Source organism: Pinus tabuliformis, chromosome 7 (genome assembly GCF_031772625.1).
Source record: "Pinus tabuliformis cultivar Carrire ecotype Pingquan chromosome 7, CPIR1, whole genome shotgun sequence".
Taxonomy (NCBI): Eukaryota; Viridiplantae; Streptophyta; class Pinopsida; order Pinales; family Pinaceae; genus Pinus; species Pinus tabuliformis.
This window is the reverse complement of record NC_142293.1, coordinates 305351361-305376821: the sequence shown is the minus strand read 5'-3', so window position 1 is coordinate 305376821 and position 25461 is coordinate 305351361. Positions and strand designations below refer to the sequence as shown.

The 25461-nt window shown below is 38.6% G+C and overlaps 1 protein-coding gene across 1 annotated transcript in view; it reads right to left on the bottom strand.

The window, feature by feature from the left end:
- Positions 1–25461, bottom strand: part of LOC149247084 (protein SEMI-ROLLED LEAF 2-like) — a 268352-nt gene that overhangs the window by 210582 nt on the left and 32309 nt on the right. The window contains exon 4 of the mRNA XM_089443366.1: positions 9594–9790. Coding sequence (XP_089299492.1) covers positions 9594–9790 — 197 coding nt within the window. The remainder of the gene's footprint in view (positions 1–9593; positions 9791–25461) is intronic.

Sequence of the window (25461 nt, the reverse complement as noted above, 5' to 3'; positions counted from 1 at the left end):
AGTGCTTTTGTGTGTCTTCCTATTAGCAGGATGAATTCAGATTACACAAGCAATTAGTTTATTAATCTGGCAAGGCACTCAGTGCAGTATACACAGAATAGTCAAAAATCAACTACTGCATGATCTAATCTACTTTTCACAAGATGTAAATAAAAAGCAATTCAAATTTAAATCTAAATTAAGACATAAATCTATGATAGTAAAAGGAAGCCACAGCATTCTCATTCTCAGCTTCGTTAATGGTACCCCTTATGTGAGAGTTGCTTGGAACCATGGCCATAACTTAACATTCAGCTCTGTATACTCACCTTCGGTTGAGAACAGAGTGATTCTGCAACACTTTGATTCGGTAGCAAATACAATCTATGAAAAAATAAAATGAACAATACCCCATTCCTCAAAGAACATCGGTCCTCTTGCCTACTTCTTTTCTTGAATGCCCTACACATCCTCAAAGTGTATCGGATGCCAGATGATTACTCAATCCTCCATCCTTTCTTCAAAATGAAGACAAGGATAATGTGTCTATCATGTGTCTTCATTTCCATTCATGGCCTTCACCTAGACTTGCGATTGTTAGTCCTAGTCTAGTGCACGACACATGAAATAGAAAAACACAATTGTCACTCCATTGTAATCACGAGTGATCTAATTCAAACTCCCTCTTGATCAGGGACCTGTCAGAGCTCCCTCTTAGCTAGGGAATCTTCTATACATCAGCAACTTCTTCTTCATATGTCCTTCAGTTGTTTGATCAACTTCTTTCCTTGATGTCATGCAATTCAATCGAGTTTCTTTCTTCTAGGGCAACGACCATCGATCACTTTCCTTCTTATTTTGTCCTGCCATTCCTTTCTTCATGGAAAGTGGACTTCCTGGTATATATCTGGAACCTTCTTCATATGGCTAATTCTTTCTCTTCATGCTTATTTCAGGAGATTCCATCCATCACATGAATGTTGGATGTACTTGTACTTACAGATCTTGTTCTAGTAGTCCTGCATGAACTTCATCCAGATATTATTCAAGAAATCAAAGCATAGCATGAAATCAAATCGTACCTTTCGAGATGGCTCTCTATCATGACATCTTTTCAGTAGGTATCAGCATCCTACATACTTGTTGACACATTTCCCAAAGATATACATTGTCAAGGGTCTCTATCTTTTTCAGACTTTCATCAAAATCTTCATATCTTTTCGGGAGATTTCCTAGTCAATTCTTCTTGGTCTTTTGGATGTTAATTGCCTTCATCATGGTTGCATAGTTCTCGATCTCTTCCTTCCCCACTCATTCCATTCTCAAGGGTTTCTAATCAGAGTTATTGTAATCGTAGTCAACCACCTCATACTTTATATGAGGATATATTATGTTGATTTCACTCTAGTGTGACTTATGCTTTTTTGCATCTTCTCAGAGGAGGAGATCCTTTTTCTCTTGATCATGCTTTTTAAGATAGAAGTAGTGATTCATGTTTCCTGTAGCCATACAACAAGACATTATAAAATTAAATACAAGCATACATACTTCATTTTATCTTTAGGTCATATAGGCTTCTTCCAACAGCTTCCTTGATCTCATGCTGATCATGTCAACTTTTTTTACTAGCTTCTTTACCAATATGATGTACCTGCACCACTTATATAGCAAGTACAAACTAATTATGTAGAAGCACGAATTGATCATAACAAAACTTTTATAGTAGCGGAAGCATTTATAATTTTTCATAATCAGCAAGAGATTACACTCTTAATTACTTTAGTCATCTAGACCAGGTTTGATACAAACCCTAAGTCATATCAGCAATTCAATCATGATTAGATAACTTGAGAAACCATATGATAGACTATCTACTAGAGTTTTTGGTAAACCCTAGATTTTATTAGCATGAATTGCTTCTACTAGGGTTTGATGTAAACCCTAGATTTTCTATCTATAAATTCTCAACACACAATTTATAGATTTAGATGAATACACATACTAGAGAATTTAATCATTACTAGGATTTAGTTACAAACCCTAGATTTCAATCATCATCCTAGAACTTTCAAACTTTGACTAGGGCTTGACTATCAAACCCTAGATCCCATAATCTTTAGAAAATTTGATAAGCACATATTTCTAGGAGATAGCCATCATGTATAGACACATTATATAGTTAGACAATACATTGACCAAGACTAAGCTAGGAAAGGAAACATGTACCTAGGGTTTCATTCCTAGGACTTTTCATGGCACGGATCTTGCTTGTAGACCTAACCAAAACTTAGGTTTTTGATTCATTGTCAAAGCAAATTCTATCAGAACTTCAAGGGTTCAAGATTTCAACCTTAATAGGTTAGAGCTTCCATGATCATATCAAAAACTCGAATATGACATCACCAATAAATCAACCAATATAGGAATTTCTTCATTGATAGCCCTAATTAGGTTTAGGGTTTCACACATCATCAATTTATGTCAATCAATGTAGCAATATTTTATCATTAATATCCTTGAGAAGGTTTAGGGATTGACATCTTATCAATATGCCCTTAGGTTAGGGTTTCCAAAGAACCTTTCAAGGTTCTTTCTATTTAAACAATTTAGAAATGAATAGGGTGGAAGATTCATCGGATGATGAATTACCTCAAACAAGAATCTTTTACGATTTAAGAGAGCTAAACAAGATGAGCGTTAGTAGTGTAGATAGGATTTGACAAAGAGAATAACAAAACTTTATAATATAGAAATACCTGTGACTTTTAACAAACCTTTGTGATGCCTTCCTTCATACTCCTTGATCTTTTAGCAAGTCCTTCCTTAGAATAGTTATTAGTGGACGGCAATACATGCTTTCAAGCAAAACGGTGGTACCAAGAATATGCCTTTATTTTTCAAGTTAGATTTCTTCTAGAATATATAGGATCAATTTAATTTATTTCATATCTAAGAATCACATGGACTATCTGAAGGTTACAAATTAAACTAGCTAATCTTAGAGATTCATACATACCTTTGACTTGGTTACTTCAGATTTTTGGAGAATCATTTCATCTAACTGTGATGACATTGAATCAGTTAGACTTTTCTTACCATGGTAGCTCCAGGTTACGCAAAGATTGTAGTATCACCATAGGCTGAGACTAGAGCATCATCATGGGCTAAGACCGGGATTGTGACATATTGTAATTCTTCCGAGACTATGATATGCCTGAGACTGAGGTTGTGGTATAGACATCTTTGTAATGTAGATATTTCCTCTGTGACTGTGCTATAGACACTTCTATTCGAAACAGTGTTGACTGTGATAGTACTGAGACCCTTTTAACCGAGACTGTGATATATAGGCATTGTGACCCTTCACTAGGATGAACACTTCTTCACAAGCTTTTTTGTGATATAGTCAATCTCCTTCATGCCCTTCATGAACCATAGCTCTGATACCATGTTGAAGAATCTAGGGCAACTCATGATTTAGTGATTCTTCTCAAACTTGTTGATAACAGTTTGTGTTGTCTTCCTCAATTAGCTTTGTTATATTACTGTATTCTTCAATTCTTCAAGCAGTTATCAACATGGATGATCAATAATAATAAAAAGTACTCAAGATGTTGGCTCCAAGCCAGGGCAAAAACTCTCCTCTTGAGAGTAAAATCCTTGAATCTCTTCTTATAGACATTTAAACGAATACCAAGACCCTTGACAAAATAAACACAAGGTTACCTCCAAGATAAGTGTCACTATTCTCTGCATTGCTTGGTCTACAACTTCCTGCCTTGATATCACTGTACTCCTTCTCCTTATGTCTTCTATGTCACTGTCTTCAACACCTTCTTCTATCGATTGGCCACAGTCCTTTGATTCTTCATTGGATGCAATAGATATGAGAGAGATCACACCTTAGTGTTGTACTTAGTACTGCCAATGTCTATATATAGATATAGATATATATGCATAGTTCATTAATTGGTTATGAGATATATATATTACAATGAGTGACCTTCCGAGAGATATCAATGTCTTACAGACTTCGAAGTTTCCTGAGCTCCCTATAGACTTTCGAGAGAGGTATATAATCGATCTTCTTACTGACTACCAAGAGAAGTATCACCGAGCTTCTTCTTCCAGATTTGTGAGGACTGTATCATCAATATTTTCTTACAGGCTTGCGAGGACTGTAACACCGAGTTTCTATTACAGACTTGCGAAGTATAGAGTACTGTCTATGTATTGTGAGAATTCTGAGACCGTGATGCTTCCGAGACTTCACTGTGTAATCGTTCTTTGCTTGATGACTGTGATGAGAAGATTGTTCCAAAGACATGTTTATATATCGAGACCAAACTTCTGAGACTGAGATGTTTCCGAGATACCTACAGTGTATGCGTTCCTTTTATCGATGACTATGATGCGTAGACTATTCCGAAGATGATCCTTTTGACCTTATGTTAACTCCTATATATATGAGTCAATGATCATGTATCAAGCCGACAGGAGTGCCTTAGTTTTGGGCCGACATATCAAGGAGATTTACTGCATATTGTAGAGCGGTTTTGCATGATAATAGTGACACTTATCTTGGAGCTTAACCTTTGATCTTATGACTTTCATAACACTTATGATGAAACATAGGAAATCCTAAAGACATCAAGAAGAAGTCTTTGACCTATGGTAAACACATCTTGCTCATGAAACCCATGATGCAAGGAATAACAATTTTCTTCATAATATTATAGATACAAGTCATAATGAAAACCGAACCTAGTTACTTTTCCTTCAACATTCCGCACCTTGGTAAATTGTAAGTCTTTCTCCTTGCCTATTCATTAAACCTAACATGAGCCTTAAATAGGTCTCTTGGAGGGCAAGCTTTTCCTTCCCTTTGTTCATTGAGCTTTGTCCTTAAGCTAACTGCCTTTCCTTGAGCCTATCCTTGTCACCTCTAAGCCTTAAACTCTGAATACCTATTAGGTGACCTACATAGCAAAGCATCCCTTGTGGTCAAAATCCACTAAAGAGCGGGAGGTTGTGGTTGTGGTGATAGTGAGCCTCCACTGCATAGTGTTGTCCCTTGGTCTAGTCCTTGTCTTGTGAGCCCTCTCACAAGGCCTGCTAGATTTTGAGGCAGCAATAACCTTTGTGGATCATCAAGAATACATGAAATCCATAATATTTCCCTTGTGGTGAAAATCCACTAAAGAGCAGGAGGTTGTGGTTGTGGTGATAGTGGGCCTCCACTGCATAGTGTTGTCCCTTGGTCTAGTCCTTGTCTTGTGAGCCCTCTCACAAGGCCTGCTAGATTTTGAGGCAGCAATAACCTTTGTGGATCATCAAGAATACATGAAATCCATAATATTTCCCTATCCTTACATCCCAAAAGAAAAAGAGTCCAAAATCATATAAAATGTTAACTCTACTCTTCATCTCTTTTACTATAGTAGAAGTACTAAATTTACAACGAGCCCTAAGAACCATCATCATCTTCAACACCAGGTTCTCCCCTAGGGTTTACTATTAATTTTCTAATACAAGATCAGAGCTATTTTATCTCCACAGTTTACACAAAATAAAGAAAAATATTTTACCTAAATAAAATTTCTGAAACTGCCATAAGATAAATACCTTTCTATTTTAATTTCTGAAAATTAATTTGCAGCAGAAATAACAAGAGAAATCAGACATAAAACAGCATATAAATGACCCAGAACAATCCTCCTACACTTTTATATTAATAAGGAAAATTAGAGCAGAATCAGATCCAAGAGTCAACGATGCAAAATTGGGATGTATTTGCATTCACCTACTACTCTAGCCTGCAAGAAGTTGAGATTGTTTACCCGCACATTACAAGATGCCCAGAAACAAGAGGGAGTGCCAATATCTTTAGTGAGGGTGAGTATAACTCCTAGGAGATATGTTATTCATGTTGCATTGACTTCTTCCATTTGTAAGCCAACCTCTAGTTTCGAGCAGATGAGGCGTGATGCCTTGATGGAGAAATATGTTTAAGTTCATCTCGAGACTGTAACAATTATAGATTTCTAGATGCTAGGTATGGGTGAGTTGCAGAGGGAATAGACTAATGTTTGTGAAAACACTTTCCTTATAAAGAGGGAGTGTTTCAGGTTACACAAAATGTGTTTACACCGTGCTTGAGGGTCCTTCATGTGATCTCTACATGCATGGTGTATGGATGACCCTTGGTTGTTCCATGATGGGCATGCACATATCAAGGTGGCATGCTCATGAATCGCTTGACCTCGTATGGATGCTTATGTGGCTTACTTCCTTAGAACATTAGACACCTTTACACACCTTGGTGGCATTCTTCATATTGGTCACATCAAGGTTAGTTGTTTGTTAGGAGGACACCTTGCTTTGAAGGAGGAGTGTTGGGCATTCTAAAGGAGCATGTCCAACCCTATCTTGCATAGGCACACTTGGATTGTTTGCATGGAAGCTTGCACTTGACTTATGTTGACTTGGGTTGAGGGAGTGATCATGTATGTAGAGTGGACCCAAAGAAGCACATAACAAAGGATGAGTGTTGGAGCTTTCAAGGCTCTTGGAGAAAGAGCATTAGGCACCTGTCGTCAATTTTTCATGCCTTGGAGTCTTGTTCATGACTTCACGCTGGAACTTGACATGTGCATTTTTGTAGTGTAGTGCTTCATATGTGGTCCTCCACTACGTCTCATATCATAAAAGGAGTATGTATTTCTATTCATCACTCATCACTCACTTATTGTAGAGATGTGAGGAGTGGCATGCACCTCTCTCTCTCCTTGTATTCTTCATTAATGTAATCTCTCTCTATGTTTGATCTCTAGGGTCCTTGAAGAATACAACGAAAAATTCTAGGGTTAGGTTATCTCCCAAATGAGGTAAACAAAACTAGGGTTTAGTGAAACCCTGGGAGAGAAGAAGCATTGTTCTTGTAGCTCTTGTGACAAAAGAAGACTAGGGTCCGTGGCATAAGAGAAAGGAATTTTGTGTTATGTGAAGCATCTCCCGACCTTTGAGCATCTTTTGAGAAAAAATTCTATTGTCGTGTGATGGCCTCCAAAATTGTGAAAACAAAGTATGCAATAAACTTAGTTGGTAGAATCTTTTCGCTATTGGGTTTTTTGCAAATAGCTCTAACTTTATTAAATCAAGATTTATTAGATAAATTACATTATAAATTACTTATGAGTGCTTCCACATATAATAATGTTTGCAAAATTACAGCAAATATACTACTAGTGATGTGTGTAAGCCCATTAGGTTTTAGAAGGTGTCAAAGCTTTAGTGAACCAAATCACCCAAAACAACACAATAAAAAACACATATGCCAAATATAGATGGATAGCATGATTTCCCAAGTACAAAAATGATGTTCAGTTACATAACTACTTATAAGGATTAAAAAGAATATCTCTCAATAAAAATATATAATTGTGGGAGATTTATGGTGTTAGTGCAAGAATTGTTGCACTAATACTGATTGCATTGACGCAAGTTGCTCAAAAAATCATAATAAACATTTATGTAGAAGGGGAGCATGGCTCTCGCATATAACAAAAACGATGGTCCATTACACATTGACTTGTGAGAATTAAGAGAGTAACTCCCAATAAACCTAAGATGTACCATAACAAAATAATCATCTGTAATTCTATGTCAAGATGACAAGAATAAATTCATGTGCATATGTGTGTGTGTGTGTGTATTCTCTCATTCATAACTCATGTGGTCTTAGTTCCTTCACAATGTACAATTCTCATATAAGTGATTCCTTATATTGGCTAGAGGAAATACACCAAAATCAGTATATTCAATGAGTCTAAATACTAACAAATGACACCAAAATCATTATCTTCAATGAGTCTAAATACTAACAAATGACACCAAAACCCGTACCTTCCCAAATCTGTAATCCTAATGTGTCTTAGTTCAATTCATATCTGCCTTAGGACGGAGGTAGTGACAATGTATTTGGCATAAACACTAAATTGCATATGATTTCTTTGCTACACAACTCCCTCTTAAAACTAGAAAATATAGGATAGATATTCAATATTTCTATATTTCAAACTTTATCTGCATTAACACTGGAATGAAAGCACTTAAAAATAATATCATTATCACGAGTATGCATTCAAAAAAATGGTGCAAAGTATTTTAGACACATACCCAATTTTGCCTAGTTGCAGTTTTCTCATGTCAAAATGTTATAAACAACAATAGCCTAAGTTTAACTCAATATGTCAGGACACAGAACCCTTTGGGTTTACATCAAGATGCAAGCTTACCCCTTTATTCGCTACCCAATTAGACCAGTCACCAAACCCACATTATACTTAATTCTGATCCATATAAACAATATTGCATAATCATAAACACTCTTATAGGTCGACCAATACAAGTTAATTAGTAGGTCCGTTCCTTTTATGTGACAATCAATCACAATAGATGCAACCTTCCCTCTATAGATACCTTATCAAATCATATTGCCTATCATCATGCATACAAAGAACTACCATATGAACAGATAGGGTAACAGCAGCCAATATAATCTATAATGGGTCACAAACCAAAAGTAAAGCCAGGAAATACCAAAAAAAGTAACTAATAATTATAAATCTCACGAGTTGAAGATATACTCTATTCCAAGCCATAATGGAACATTATGCTCACACACCTTGGTTTAACCAAAAAATACATGGTCATGGACTTCAGACTCAAAAGAAGGATTTCAACGGGAACCAAGCAACCATGTGAAAAAGAAATCATTAAGGTACTATAGTACAAGAAATATATATATATAAACACAATGTACAAGAAATAAAAACTGCTGAGCCAACAAAGGGTTTCTTCATATACACAAATGTCAACTTTAGAGAAGTGAGCATAATTTATATGAATATTTTACTTCCCAGATCTTTTGGTGACCGCTAATAGTGACCGTAAACTTGAAACCACATTCTACTTCTACTTTATGCCATAATCAGCCCATATTTCCACCAACATGGAGCATGACTACTGATTCCAGATAGGCCAAAATTTCCATCCAATACCCAGTCGAAAGACTCACATACTGAGTCCATCTTCTGAACAAATATCACATCAGTTGAATAGTGACTCAGTCAAAGATGCTCTCCTCACTTATAAAGGGAGGCGAAGAAAATTTCTGCCATGCCTAGTTCAATAGCATAGTGAAATTGTATAATATATGACTTATTATCCGAGAAAAAAAAATGACAAACCTTCACTAACTTTAAAAGATACTTTCAATTTCTATTACATGACATGTTTTGACACTATTCAACTAAGCTCTAGTCCCTTAAAACATGAGTCAAAATCTTGGCCATCACCAAATCTTGGCAATTAGATGTGATGACATCTCTTAATAAAAATGCGTGATATCAATTTCAATGCCTCTCTATTAATTGTTAAAAAAGGGAAGCACCACAATTTTTAGACTAACACTTGCATATTGCCACAGTTGTTCAAAAAACTTTTCCTATTTTGAAAACAATAAAAAAATGCATTTCACTAACCATGTATTCAAATGCTTAGATAAAATACACTACAAAAACATGTACCTTTACTCCTAATAGATTTTGTACCTGTATTCTGCATTAAGTACGACATGTCACGAAGAACAGAAACAGCTAATCCATTCTCAGGAGACCAATGCTTCCCCATGTCAAAGTATTGAAATATTGGTTCTAGGACTCGCCGCACAGTAGTGGTTTCTTTGGCCAATCGCACCATACTTTGGATACAGATTTGAGCCCATACCTTAGGTGTCTCCATCTCCTCCCTAAAATGCAATAACAGTAAAAAGAAAATCATTAGTTTAATTTTGCACCAAGCTCAAATTACTCCTTTAAAACATCAATGGAAAACAACCTACCAACCAATAAGGTTGAACAAATCAATTTATCAAATGCTAATGATTACAAATGCTATTTATAAATTTGTAAATTAGCATCAAATACCACTGTATTGATCTAGACTCTAACACTATATAGGAAGAAAAAATATTTTTCATTTTCCCAAAGAAAAAGGTAAATGAATCACCAATGTTACACAAAGGACATGTTTCCAAGAGTAATGAATGCACTCCAGAGACATAGGTACTCCATGGGGGCATTTTCTCAAGTATCCCTTGAGGGGTGACCCTAGGAAACACACATGGGGACATTGCCATGAAAAAGTGGGTGTCCCCATGAAACAAAGGGTGCCCACAAGTACCCTGAAGAAAGGGTACTTTTAGACTCTCCCTTCATAACATGTACGCTTGAGAGAAAATATAGAAAAATAATAATAAAATAAAATAAAAAAGCCATGTTACCCACCAAAAGTAGGCAACCCCTAGGAGAAGTTTTTCTCCTATTCATTTCTTCCAACAAGCAGCCCCTGAGACCCACTTTGTGGCTGATGTGACATGCCATTCATATCTCTGCCACCTGCATCAGTCATATGTTTCTTCGCCCATTTGTCAAGGGCACATGTTGGAAGGTGGGCTTCTGATCAAAAGGTACATTAATCATTTTGCAATTGAGTGCTTGTGCTTGTTTGTATTTGGCCATTTTGGCATCGATTATGGGATAACTTGAAAGGAAGAAGGATCTTGGCCATAGTATTGTTCCCTCACCTTTAATTAGGGGTTAATTTTCAATCCTAGTCTAGTGGGACCTCCCCTAATGGCCCAATGGTTACAAGAGGGGCACTACTTGGGAAACCATGATTGAGATAGCATAGCCCCATCTCTCCCTATTCCATACTTACCACTTCACATCTCACAGTATGAGCCCCTATTACACCTCCCTTCTTTAGGTTCCACTAACCATTGGTTCTTTGAGATTTCGTATCCACACATCCTCATACCTAGGTAGGGCCTAGAAATGCACCTTGGGAGGTTGATGCAACTAAAAAAAAAGAAAGGGCATGTGATGGCTACAAGAAAAATCAAAATGGAAAATATGGTTGAATCTTACAAATTAGCGCATGGGCAAAAGCCAAGCATGAGATCTACCTCTATCATATGGCCATCACCCATTTCTTGGGCTCTATCTCATAGAAGCCAAGGAACCCTTGCATGTCCCAACCAATGTTTTTAAAACCGAAACCGATGACCGGACCGGTCCACCTAATGAACCGGTTTACCGACCGGAACCGGTCTAACCAGGACTAGTTTGGTCTAAACGAACCGGTTTTAAAAAAATATATTAAATAATTAATTTTTAATGAAAAAAAAACTATTTTTAAGATGTAAAACCATGGTTCCAAGCCAATAGAGACAAAATATGCAAAGTTTGCTCATTTATATACCATGTAAAGGTGAATATATCAAAATGGCACCGAGTGCAATACATATCATCGACAAAATAGCAAAATACATAAGAAATGAGGCTCTAAATGGCCTATAAAGTCCAAAAACAATGTTGCAAGCTATGAGGCCATTGGCCTACAGTCTACTACAAGTCTACAATGTACACATGATCAATCATCAAGTTCATCACCACTACTAGACACGATCATCATCAGGAGCTACATAGACATCATCTAGTTCAAAGTCTGAGGATGCCTCAGCCTGATCTGCAACCTCAGTATCAATGCCACCAATGACAATAGAAGTAGACCTAATGGAAGCACGAGTTTGTCGACCTGCACGACTAGTGCCTTCCATTGGTTCTTTGCCTTTCCTTGATGTCGCTATTGATCCTAGTTCTGATGCTGCCATATAATCTGCTTCATCCCCTGCTAAAGCCATGTCCATATCAAAATCAGCCTCAAACATAGGATCTTCAGTCTCCTCCACCCATTCTGATGTTGGATCAATATCATCCAACACAATGGGATCTAGATCAGGTGTTTTGCTCATCATTTGGTTCCTCCTCAGTCGAAGGTTGTATTGCACGAAAACAAGATCATTTAACCGTTTTTGTTCCAAACGGTTTCTCTTCTTCGTGTGTATGCGCTCAAAAACAGACCAATTGCGCTCACAACCTGAAGCACTGCAAGTTTGACTGAGGACTCTAATTGCAAACCTTTGCAATTGAGGACACTGGCCACCAAATGACTCCCACCAATGTGTTGCAAAGAAAAGGACATTAATTAGTAACTTAGTTTATAATTTGAATTGTAAAGAACGTAAACAATTTTAACTTGAGAAGAAAAATAAATTGGAATTGCTTACCTGGTTGGTCCACATCTCTTGCCATCTTTGCCAAGTTTTTACCAAAAGGACCACCTGCCATATTGAAAACAGTAAGTTGTCTATGTATGCGCTCCAAGCAATCAATCAATCTAGCTCTGACCTCCCCATCATGTAGATCTCCTAGCCGATTTTTATAGGGATACTTTGGGTTCAAAAAATACCAAGCTGCATGTATAGGACGATGGAGTTGATTGTTCCATCTGTTATCAATGATCTCCCATATACGGCCATATTTAGCTAACTTGTCCTTGTAAGTTGCCCGTATCTGCTCCTTTGCCTGATCCATAGCTCATAAATGTAGCCCATGGCCAATCTTTCCCCATCCACCAACCTTAGCACCTTAACAAGGGGCTCCGTAATTTTCACAAACTCTAGAGACCTTTTCCAAAAATAAGTGTCTAACACTTTCTTTTTGGTGTCTTTTCCATCTGGTCTATGAGCCCACCGAGATTCAGACCATTCTTCAGAGGAAAACATTTTCTGCAAGTTTTTATGTTGACCATTGAGACATTACAACGTGAGGAAGTGAGTTGCAAATCTCGTAATTGCAGGCCTAACAAGCTCTTTTCCCCCAGTGTGTTTCCTCGTTAGGCTCAATACCCATGAGTGGTTGTAAATGTATTTTGTAATGCACTTGGCATGCTCTACAATTTTTTTTACCCACCCCACTTTGCCTATATCCTCAAGCATGAGGTCTATGCAATGTGCAACACATGGAGTCCAAAATATGGTCTTATATTTGGTCTCAAGAATCTTTCCAGCAAGAACATAGTTTGAGGCATTATCAGTGATGACCTGCACAACATGCTGCTCCCCAACTTCCTGAATAATGTTATCCAAAAGCTCAAATAGAAGGGTTGCATCCTTTACCTTATCAAATGCATCAACTGATTTCAAAAACATGGTTCCTTGAGGACAAGAAACAAGGAAATTAATGATAGTGTGGTTTTTTCCATCGGTCCATCCATCTGACATGATGGAACAACCTGTTTTGAGCCATGAATCTTTAAACTCAACCAAATACTCATCAATGGAAGATCTCTCTTTTTGCAAAAAAGCTCCCCTCAAGTCATGCATACTAGGGCCTTTGAAGCCCTTTCCTGCAGCTATAACAGAGTCCCACATAGCTTGGTAATAAGGTGAGCGAGCAGCATTAAATGGGATATCTGAATCATACCACCATCTAGCAATGTATTGATGAGAAGTTTCTTTGCATTGTCTTTTCCAATGTTGATCCAAAGTGGGTTGAGAACTTGGCTGGGAGGAAGTGGGATTAGAAGAGGCAATGTTGGCAGAAGATGAGAAATAACTTTGGATGTTTTTTCTCTTTGTTCCTTTTTATGGTTGGCCAAAAGAAGGATGAACATAGTGAAAGGGGTCATTGGTGGAAGGGATAGAAGAGGAGTCTTGAATCTCATAATCATCATACCGACTCTCTTTCATGGCTTCTAATAATTCCCTTTTCCTTGCAATGTCATCTTGGACGGCCTTCTCCCTAGCCTTATCCTCATAAAAAATTTCAAGCTTGGAAATGTATTCTGCCCTAATAGGACCTAACAGTGCATTTGGTGCATCACATGGCTTTACTTGGCCTCTTATCCCAGCCAAGTGTTGTTTCAACCTAAGAATACCCCCACCTCTAATAGATTTATGGCATAATTTGCATATCATTTTTCCATCAATTACATCACAATGAGCCCATGCACTGTCCTTTCCTTTTGGAGCCATGTTTGCTTGAAATAATAACAATTTGCAAAGAAATCTGCCATTTAAAAAAAAATTGCAGCTAAGCAACATTGAAAACCAAAGATAAATGTGGGAAAAAAAATGCACATGCAAGCTACAAAATTTGATAGCATAGAGATAGAGAGTTCATAGCATAGATGATATATCATAGAAGTGAGAAGTTTATAACACATAAAAAAAATTAATTCATGGATAGCAGTCAAATGAGGAATTTTCAAGTGCAAATCCTTACCTGGAAATGCAAACTAGCTTCCTTAGCCTCCTCTTGAAGATGACAACTCCACTAACAGCTACACACTATCTCCAAAATAGCTCCAACTCCAACTCCAAGATGACTACTTCAACAAAAACTCAACACTCTCCAAGCTCACAAACAAACTCACAAACACTCCAAATCAGTTGTGTGAGACAAATGAGAGTGAGAGGGGCCTCTTAAAGGCTTGGAGAGGGTGCTTTTGGAGGGAAAACACCCTTAGTTTTCCCCCAAAACCCCTAAACCACATTCAGAAGTCCGTTCTTTTCACTTTACGATGGGCATGCCTAAAACCGGCTGGTTTAGGACGGAACCGGCCGGTTTGCCGGTTCCGTCCTAAACCGGCCGGTTTTCACCGGTTAGGGCAAAAAAAATGGAGAAATGGCCATTCAAACCGGATTTTTTGGCCGGTCTAGACCGGCAGCCTTGCTAACCGGCCGATTAGACCAATAACCGGCTTTTAAAAACATTTTTTAAAACTATGGTCCCAACCCCTGATGGGCGATGTGTTATTTTTGTATTTGGTAGCAGTGGACAGGTGTTCTAGTCTCAGTTTGTGTCTAATAGGCTAAGGAACACGAGATCTCCAAAACCCAGAAAAGGTTTCGCAATAAACGACTTGAAACACCTTAATTAACTTAATTAGCCATAATTAAATATTTCCTAGGTCTAACTTAGGAAAACGTGTTAATTAAAGTGTATTCATAAGGAAGTTCTATTTTTCTCTAGAGACTTCCATGGATGAAGTCAAGATGATCCTAGCCATAGATTAAGATGTAACCATGGACATTGAGACCCCAACAAGAGATTATAAGAGCAAGTTGAAGGCCTTGGAGATAGACACGGTCAATGAGTTGAGCAGTTCGACTACCCAGTTGTAGGTATTCAACAAGGGCGTAGTTGAAGCTAGGGAAAGCATCAAAGCAAGGGATTCACAGAGATTCAGGAGAAAGAGTCCGAAGGAATTTTCTTCAGTGTTTTCTAGTGTCCAAGAGATAGCAAAGAGGAGGTTGAGTTCATCTGTAGAAGAGGTCGAATACAGTGGTGTGAGTTAGCCAGTTTACCTAGTGCAAGTTTACAGAAGAGCCACGTTTCAATTGCCAATTGCTGGATCAGTGTACCGGAGGCAAAGTGAGTGGATTCCGAAGGCAAAGGGAGGCTAGACGTCTAACCTGGAGGCATTTCAAGGGTTGTACAAATCTATCTACGCAAGCAGTGCGCATTTCTGGACTGCAAAGTGAGCAGTTGGAGAAGTGTGAGTTCGCCAGAGAGCCAGATCAGTTGCAGAGGGAAACAAGGGTGTCTTCCAAATTATTTTTCCTATAGTATATTGTTGGAGCTTTGCCAGATTGGCAAGCAGATTATTTTTCCAGTAGTATATTGTCGAAGCTTTGCCAGATTGGAAAGCAGATTATTGTACTCCTGGATATGCTGAAGAATTAATAAAAACCTCATCCACTACACTAGTTTTCCCTTTGGGGGTTTTCAAGGAACAATTGTCCAAAAACAACGTTGTCTATTTTTGTGTGTGCGCATCTATTTCTCAGTTCCGTATTTTATAATTCCACAACATTTTTAATTGTGAAGACTGTAATTGTGAATTTATCGTTATTTGTCGAATAATAATTCAAAAGAAAAATGAACTGCTAACAGTTAGAAGATAAATATCCAATAATTGCATTCAAGGAATTTTAACATGGTTTTAGAGCAACAAAGATCAGATCAGAGGCTCTAGAACTGAAGAAAAAAAAAAAAAAGAGATATTTTTGCAGTTCAAAAGGAGATCTGAAGCACGAATTTCAAGATATGCGCAGGCCTAACTAGGCAGTGTGAATTGTAGGAGAGACAACAAATAGATTTCCAGTCCAGCTTGGAGGAAAAGCTCAATTTGTCTCAGAGCAGTAGCAACATGCAGTAGAGATTGTCAGAAAGGGTTCCAGAGAGCAGATCAGTTATTTCGCAGAGCAGATCTAGCGCAGTGATTTTGCAGCAAGGGTTTTGCAACAGCAAATCAGCACAGGGCAAGGAAGAGAAAAGCACACGAAGAATTATACCCAGGACTTCTCCAATGTATTTGAGTTTCTCATATTTTCCAGTATGGCCGCAGAGAGATTTAGTATTCAGGATGCTACAGATTTGTCTTCCAAATTGGAAGATGAATTCGCTCAGATAGCTTGCCTCTCTAGCTCGACTTCACAGGGTGTCTAGTATATAGACAGTGGAGCGTCAGCACACATGACAGGAATTAGAAACTACTTCTCCAACCATAGGAAGGAGCAAATGGACTTCCAGATCCATATGGCAAACAAATCCAAATGTACTCCAATCAGGAGAGGTACCTGTTACCCTCCACCAATGGGTGACACCCATATGAGAATTTTTCTCATAACTATGTCTTCGGTCGACAGCCAGCAACCCCTTGCAGCGACCAAATAGTTCACTGTGCCACCTGAACCAGCTATTATGTCCCCTCGACCATCTGTTATGATTGTATGTTTGAAGGTGGGCCCTCCAACCCCGAAGGTATGGCTTTCATTATGTACATAGGTATATTTGCTTGTTTTTCTTGGGAACATTTGGACATGGATCGTTGGGGGGATTCAGCAAAAAGAATGGGCTTGGTTTGTACTCTTGTTCCCTTGTCCCAACTTGGTGTTTAATCTTGTATCCTAGTCCAGTGGGATCTCCTCTATTGGCTACTAGCTTTAGGAGTGGCACTACATGGAAAAACCCTGATTTTGGTTGTGTGGTCCCGCTTCCCAACACCATATATCTCACTCCCCTCCACTCATTATAACCCCTTTTTACACTTTTCCCATCTGGGTCCACATTTGTCCATTGGGTCCACAAGGTGTTAGCCTCCCCCTCCCCTTGTCCACACTTTAGGTCGGACCTAGAACGATGCCCCGAAAGTTGATGTAGCTAAAAAGAAAGTTAAAAGCATAATTTGGCCACTTACAACAAGAAATGTATCGCAAAATGCAAAAGATGGTCAAGACATAAGAATTTAGCGAGTGGGAAAAAACCAAACATGAGCTCTACCCCTTATCAATATGGCCATCACCCTCGTTCCTGGGGCCCCTATGTGCACTCCTTGCATCATTAAGGAACCTGTAATTGTCCCAACCCTTGGTGAGCGATGAACTGCCCAACCTTACGGGGGTAATCACTGCCATATCATACACATCATGCTCTCATCCCTTGGAGCCCCAAGCAGTTAAAAGAAATAAAAGTCAATTAAGGGCAAAAGGAGTATGAAGAAGGGTGGAAAAACAAAGGTCGAGGTAACTCATGTACCATGAATGCTCCCTCCTACATCTATACAACAAATGTGTTGGCTTCCCTTATCATAGCTCCCTTCTACCATGGCATGTGGCTTGGAGCTTCCCTGTTGCCCCATTCCATTCCATCACTATTTCACATGACACCTGTTATTATCACATACAAGATTCCTTTGAAATCAGCACTTCTAAGTTTGACATTTCAGTCTGGGGTCCTAAAACAACATCGATTTTTCCATTTTAAAACAAGCGTTGTCTTTTAATTTGACAACGCTCATCATTACGATATAAATTAAAAGACAGCAAACGATGTATACCATGTCATAAGGAGCGCTGCCAAATTAAATGTTTTTTAACGAGTCAATCGAGATTTCAAATCTTGCCAGTAAAAATGTGAGAATTTTTGGCAAAAATTTGGTTTTGAAGGGTCAATATGCTCCTGAGACACAGTGCACTGTTCATCAGGTCAAAATCTTGGATTTCTCTTGGAAAAAAATTAAAATTCTATGGTCTTTAGTTTGATTTTTAAAGGCTTTGTTTGCTCTCGGACTTGCTAACGTTAACATGCAGAGTTTTTTATAAAAAAAAAATTAAAAAGTTGTTGGGCTCAAAGCCAAATCTCCAAATCTATTTCATAGACTAAATAGTTGTCACAAGCCAGCACCTAATGTATTGAGCACCAAGCCGAGCAGGAGCCCACAAGGGAGTTTGATAAGTGCACAACGCATCAAAAGACTTTGGGGCTAATGAGCATTATAAAGAAATTAATTCTATATCTTCACACCAATGTGGGATATACCCCATTCATGGTAGCATAAAAACGCAAGTTGGATTTCAGTATAAGCGCTAAGGTTCCCAAGTGAAAAGCTCGCGAAAGGCATAAGCTGTCAAATTCAGGTGAGTATGCATCAATTGCCTTACAATGGTTGGGTCTGAGTTTGTTAAAATGCTCATTGAAATTGATGAAGTTCATGTCCATTATCTTTGTTAAAAGAGAAAAGACTTATTTGAAGGAGACCACTTCGGTGTAAAGGCTTAAGTGTTAAAAAATGCAACAGGTGTACAAGGGTTATGGAAAGTATTCACAGAGCTCTGAAAGATTGACCAATTGCCAGGATGGCATGCGATTTAACACGTTGCATCTAGAAGAGGGGTTCCATAGTCAAATAATGCCAACACTGTAGAATCAATTGCCAAATGCATCAAACAGAAAAGTGCCAAATACATTTCCAAAGTCATCCACATTTCTGAGTAAAGGCATCAACAACACTCACGTAATTGCGACAACAGTTGGAAATGCATAGCTTAGTGTAACACAGAGTGTCCAATTTCAGGACATGGAGATTTGAAAATCAAACCAAAGGCACAAAATATCAGAATGTTGATCAAATCATCCTCCGAATGATCAACTTTAGATTTGATGAAGAATATCAGCTCCACATATCAAACAGAGAATTTAACAAATCACTCATGTGGAAATTAAATTAGGGAGACAGTTAGCTAAGATCCAGTTTTCAAAGGACACCTGGCAACAGTGATTTTCCAATTAAATATCATATTACAAGGTAGTGAATCATCAATTATTGAGTACAAATGGTAGAAGATCAACCAAGTGGATCATTCCAAATCCAAGGGGATTTGATTCCAATTCCAACAAGTCCAGACATCTAGCAGCAGTTTTCATATTTGTTTTATTTTTAGTATGTAGATTGAATTTGATTCCTAGAAATCAGAGATAGTTTGTTAACTTTATTTATCTATATAAACTGTGTTTTATATGAAACAAGGGTTCGGTTTCAGAGAGAAAAACTATTGTGTAAACTTGCAATATCTTTGAGATTAATTGAATCTGACTGGATCAGAAGTTCTTGAGTTTATGGCCCAAAGATTCTTGTGATGATACTTTCCTGTCTGTGTTTTCTTATGGTGAATGCTTTTCCTTTCTAAGTAATTTCATGTTATGTATAATCTTCAGTAAATGATTGAAAGCAAAGGTTTCAAAATTCATTATTGATGCTCTGATTTCCTACAATCAAATACTTTCATGTTTTCCCTCTAAAGCTACTTTAGAATTCATCCTTGCTTGATGCTCTACTGTAGTGGACTGTTATCTCCATTCAACTTCAGCTACAACGATAATCTAAGTGTCTAAGAAAGTGTTATCTACCCTGCCTTTGATAAGCCATAGCCAGGTAACTGAGAATCCATCAGATTTCTTGTTAATATTCAAACTGTCATGACTCCATGCCCATTGGATTTTTTCTCAGCCTAACCACAATTTTCAAAACTCCATCACATACAGAAGATCTAGCCATTGATTTAAATTTACAGACTGTTATCGTAGTGACATTGGGTAATAGATCTGCAGAGAGAGCCTAGGGTGGAAGGGCTAGCTTCCAATCTAAAAGACTGGTTTCAGGTTACTCCAGCGATTTTCTGTTACAGCCAAGAAAATCACTGAGAGCTAACATCTGCCATTTCACAGATGTACCATGGACCTGTCACTCACTTAGAGGGTGAAACCCTAAGTTGCACTGAAACGGATACGAGAACAGATACGGATATGGGGTTTGAAACAGATACGACAAATTTTCAAAATATCAGGATACTACACGGCAAGGAAATGGCATGCATATATATATATAATAATGCACACATTGACACAGTGATTTTGGACTAATGTCCCTAGAAAAACCAAATGTGGGAAAACTGGTGCAGCAAGGGAGGATTTTATTATTCAACAATTTTCTTGTACAACAAGGTGCCAAACTGGCTTACCCACAGATAGACAAACTTCCAGCACTTTCCTAAACCCAGCATAGGCCCTACTGACCTTTGCTACAGCCTGAAACCCTCTGCGTCAACCTACAACCTGAAAAACCCAATGTGGGAAAACCGGTGCAGCAAGGGAAGATTTGATTATTCAGCGATTTTCTTGTACAACAAGGTGCCAAACTGGCTTACCCACAGATAGACAAACTTCCAACCTAAACCCAGCGTAGGCCCTATTGACCTCTGCATAAGACTGAAACCCTCTGCGTCAACCCAAAACCCTCTGCGTCATTCTACTGAGGCTTTGCGTAGCCTCTCTGGGCTTCTGCGTCACTCTTGCAGCCTTTGTGTGGATGACACAGGCCCTTCTGGCTCTGCGTCTGCCTCTTCTGCGCTGATCTCCCGTCTCTTTGTTTCGTACTTGCTGCTTCCTAACTGCTCTCTAAACCACTAGTTCAATTTCTCAACAAACCCTACTCTAGAAATTGAACTGACTGGTCTCCCTCAGTGTGTTCTCCAAGTGCCCCTTAAGCCTCCTCTTATATTTTTTTTGTTGAAATCTCAACGGTCGAGATTAAGTCCCTAATCAAAGGCTAAGATTAGATCTGTCTTGATCCAGGGCTTTTGGACCATTCTAACATGGATTCATATTAATACACATTAATATTTTATTTTCCCTAAGTTTAGACTTAGGGACTCCATTAAAAGTATTAATTATTTTAATATCTCCTGATCTGTTTAGAATCTGCCCAAACCCTTTCTGGGTATTGGAGATCTCATGTGCCCCAACCTCTCACCAAATTTCGTGGCTAGAGCACATTTGATGCTACCCCAAATCAACACTCCCTCTTAGCGAGGACTGTGCTCTAGCAATACTCCTCACTGAGTATTACTCTGATCATCTGACATCGGTACCTGCGCTGATACTAGGCCTCCCTGCGCAGCATCCTCTGCACTGCTGCATCCTGTACTGCTGCCCATGGTTCTACCACTGTCACTGCTGCATCTGTACGACAGCTCCCTCTGCATCTGTGCTGCTGCTAATCCTTTCTCCTAGCATTGCATCCGCACTGCGCCTTCCTCTACATCTGTACTGCTATTGGTCCTTTCTCCCAACACTGCATCTGCACTGCAACTCCCTCTGCATCTGTGCTGTTGTTGGTCCTTTCTCCCAACACTGCATCTGCATTGCAACTCCCTCTGCTTCTGTGTTGCTATTGGTCCTTTCTCCCAACCCTACATCTGCACTGCAGCTCCGTCTTCCTCTTCATTCGTGCTGCTAACACATTACTTCTGAAAGGGGTTCTTTACCATCCCCTTCTTTTCCCTGAAGTAGTCAAATTTTGACTTTCCAAGGGCCTTGGTGAGGATATCTACCACTTGTTCCCCTGTAGGAGTGTAGCTCAACTATACAACTCCACGTTGGACACAATCTCTGACAAAGTGACACCGGATATCAATATGTTTTGACCTATCATGAAATATTGGATTCTCAGAGAGTTTGATGCAACTCTAATTATCACACATGATCCTGGTCACCTCCATATTTCTTCTGAATAGGTTTACCAGTAGTTTTCTAAGCCATATGGCCTCACACGAAGCTGTGCTTGCTGCCATATATTTTGCCTCAGACGAGCTCAGAGCCACAGACTTATGTTTCCTACTACACCATGAGGTTATTCCTGATCCAATGTTGAAACAATACCCAGAGGTACTTTTCCGATCCACTGAACTTCCTACCCAATCTGAATCAGTGAATCCACTCAATTTGATATCCTTCCCCTTGTTGTACAAGAGCCTATAATCAACTGTTCCCTATAAATACCTGAGAACGTGCGTGGCTGCTGCCTAGTGAACCCTCTTTGGTTCCATCATGAACTAACTGAGGGTGTTGACAGCGTAGCAAATATCTGGCATGGTATTGACTAGATCAGTGTTGTTAAAATCGCGATATTATCGTATAATCGCGATATTTTCAACAAAAAGATAAAATCGCGCTTAGTACTTGGATAAAAAAAAATTTGCCTAATTTTTTGGGAAAAAATCGTGGAATTTTTTTTTTTGTTTCTTCTTAATTGTTCGAGGAGCAGGATGTGACCCAAGCTACCCCTGTCACAAGTAGAGGACATCGTTTACCTCCTGTAGCTCCTAGTTCTTCAGCTTCTAGAGCACAACAGACTCCATAGTTTACTGCGGCCTGCCAACTCCACCGACATCTACATCTAGAGGGGCAAAGGAAATCAGTAGTATTAGACTTTAGTTATTTGGTTCATTTCATTGTATATGACATTATGACTCATGATAGGAGATACATTATTATATTTTTTTTTGATATTTTGAGGTTGAGTTGGGACTTAGGAGTCAGGACTTACTATTAAGGACATGATTCACTGTTATGTGTGATTTTAGCACTAGAAATGATATTAAACATCTTATATATTAGTTCTTTTATCATATTTATGTGTCAATGTATTTATTTTATGTCGTAGATGGTTTAGATATTAAAAATTTTGAAAAAAAATGAATATTTTTGTACCAAATGATTTTTTCTCGATTATTACCGATTTTTTTCCGATTATTACGATTTTTTCCTTGCACCGATATTATCCTGATAACAATTAGTACAACATTGGACTAGATACATCAGGGACCCTATGAGTTGTCTGTATAGGGTGTGATCGACATCCTTGTCTTCTGATGCATCAATCTTCTTCCAGTTGGTGATCATTAGTGTAGCCATAGGTCTACAGTCTCCCATCCCGAACCTTTTCAGAATTTCTGTAGCATACCTTCCTTGCCTAAGGAAGATTTCTCCTTTCTACTCCCAAACTTCCAACCCTAGAAAATAGTGCATTTGTCCTAGATCCTTCATATCAAACTCTGTGGCTAGATTCTTCTTGTAGTCTTCAATGAGTCTGGATGATCCTGTCAGGAAGAGATCATCCACATATAATACTAAGATAAGTGGCTCGCTCTGTACGACCAGATAGTAGAGACTCAGATCTGCGTCACTCTTGACAAACCCCATCTTCTGCAAGTAGCCATCTATTCGACCATACCACCCTCTTGGTGCTTGCTTCAGCCCATACAAGGCTTTCTTCAGTCTGCGTACATGAGACTTCTTCTCATGAGTTTCAAAGCCCTCTGGTTGTTCAATGTATACTTCTTCTTTTATTACCCCGTTCAGAAATGACATCTTGACATCCATTTGATGGATCTCCCATCCCATCTGGGCTACAAGAGATATCACGGTCCTAAAGATGTATACCTGGCTACCAAGGCGAAGGTTTCCTCATAGTCAATCCCTTCCTTTTGAGCATACCCCTTAGCCACAAACCTGGCCTTGCATTTTTCAATACTGTCGTCCACAGCATATTTGATCTTGTAGATCCATCTTGAACTTACCACAGATCTGTCTTAAGAACTTGACACCACTTCCCAGGCATCGTTTACCATTATGGAGTTATACTCCTCCACCATTGCATCTAGCCAGACCTGATGCTGAGCTGCCTCTTTGAAGCTGGTGGCTCTCCATCCTGAGCTACTAACGCCTGATACCTGTCTAGCTATTTTCGCTCCATTTTACTGTTCCTTGGCTCTCCGATGAAGTTCTCTGCATCATGTAGAATCTGACGAAGTTCCCTGCTGGTTCTTCCTCTGCCAACAGGTGCTTTCATTTGCTCCTCATCCTGAGAATCTTCCAGATCTGGGGAAGGATTTTTCACTTCCGTTGGTTGAAGAGGCATCAACAACGGATCCTCTTTCGATTGCTCCTTGGAAGGCATTTCGCAAGATCTTCTGAAAGCTCTGTCCTCTATGAAATTTACATCTCGTCGTACTACTACCTTCCTGCTCCCTGGAAGATAGATCCTATATGCCATAGCATTCTCGTTATATCTTGCCAGATACCCCTTTTCTGCGACAATATGCCAAACTCCCAAATATCCTGAAATGACTGACTTCAGGGGTCTTCCTAGTGAAGACTTTCTTTGGAGTAATCTTGCCCAATGCCCGATGAGGAGTCCTGTTCTGAACGTAGACAGCTGTGTTGCATGTTTCTGCCCATAGGAATTTTGGCATATCCTGATCATACAACATGGCCCTAGCTGCTTCTACAATAGTCTTGTTTTTCCTTTCTGCCACCCGATTCTACTCTGGATTGTAGGGAGCTGTCCACTCTCTACTGATGCCCTCTTTAGCGAAATAATTAGTGAAGTCCTTATCGATATATTCTCCATCATTATCTGAGCGCAAGACTTTTATTTTCTTACCTGGCAGATTCTCCACTAGAGCCTTGAACTCCTTGAATCGACAGAAAACCTCATCCTTGGTTTTCAAAAAATAGATCCAAGTTTTCCTCGAGTGGTCATCAATGAAGGTAAGGAAATATTTGGCGTCGTTGAGAGCTTTGACGGACATAGGTCCACAGATATCTCAGTGTAGCAATCCCAGTGTTGTGAAAATCGCGATTTAATGAAAAATCGCGATTTTTATTTTTTGCCGATCAAATCGCGATTTTTATACGAAAAAATCGTGGTAATTTTTTTTGCCGATTTTTTCCGAAAAAATCGCGATTTTTTTTTAAAAAATCGTGGGGGGTCAGGACAGCACGATTTTATAAACTTTTTTTTGGTTTTTCATTTGCTCATTTGGACAATGGCGCGCGCAGAGGGAGGAGGAGCTGTTGGAGACAAGCTGAAGAGGGTTTTCAGCCGAATCTAAGTGCTTAGAGGAGAAAATCAAGAGGAGATCACCGATTTCTCCATAGAAACGGTATGAGGTTTAATTTTTTTTTTGTTTTCATTGTTTAAAAACATTGTTTTTATATGTTTTTCATTGTTTTTGGTCGGGAAACTTGGTATGGGCACCATTTTTCTTTTGTTTTCATTGTTTTTAAATAATTTTTTGTATTTCTTCATTGTTTTGGGTTGGGTAACTTGGTATGACTATGGGAACCAATTTTTTTTTGTTTTCATTTTTTTTAAACATTGTTTATGTTTTTTAATTTTTCATTGTTTTTGCCATTTGGTTGGGTAACTTGGGTTTGGAATGGTTGGGTAATTTGTGTTTGAAACTTTGAACTTTGGAATGGTTGTTTTAGGTTGGGTTATGGGTAACTTGAATTTTCATTCAATCATCAATGTAAAAATTAAAAATTAAAATACTAAATTGTAATTTGTAAATTTGTAACTTGTAATTTTGTAAATGTTAAATTG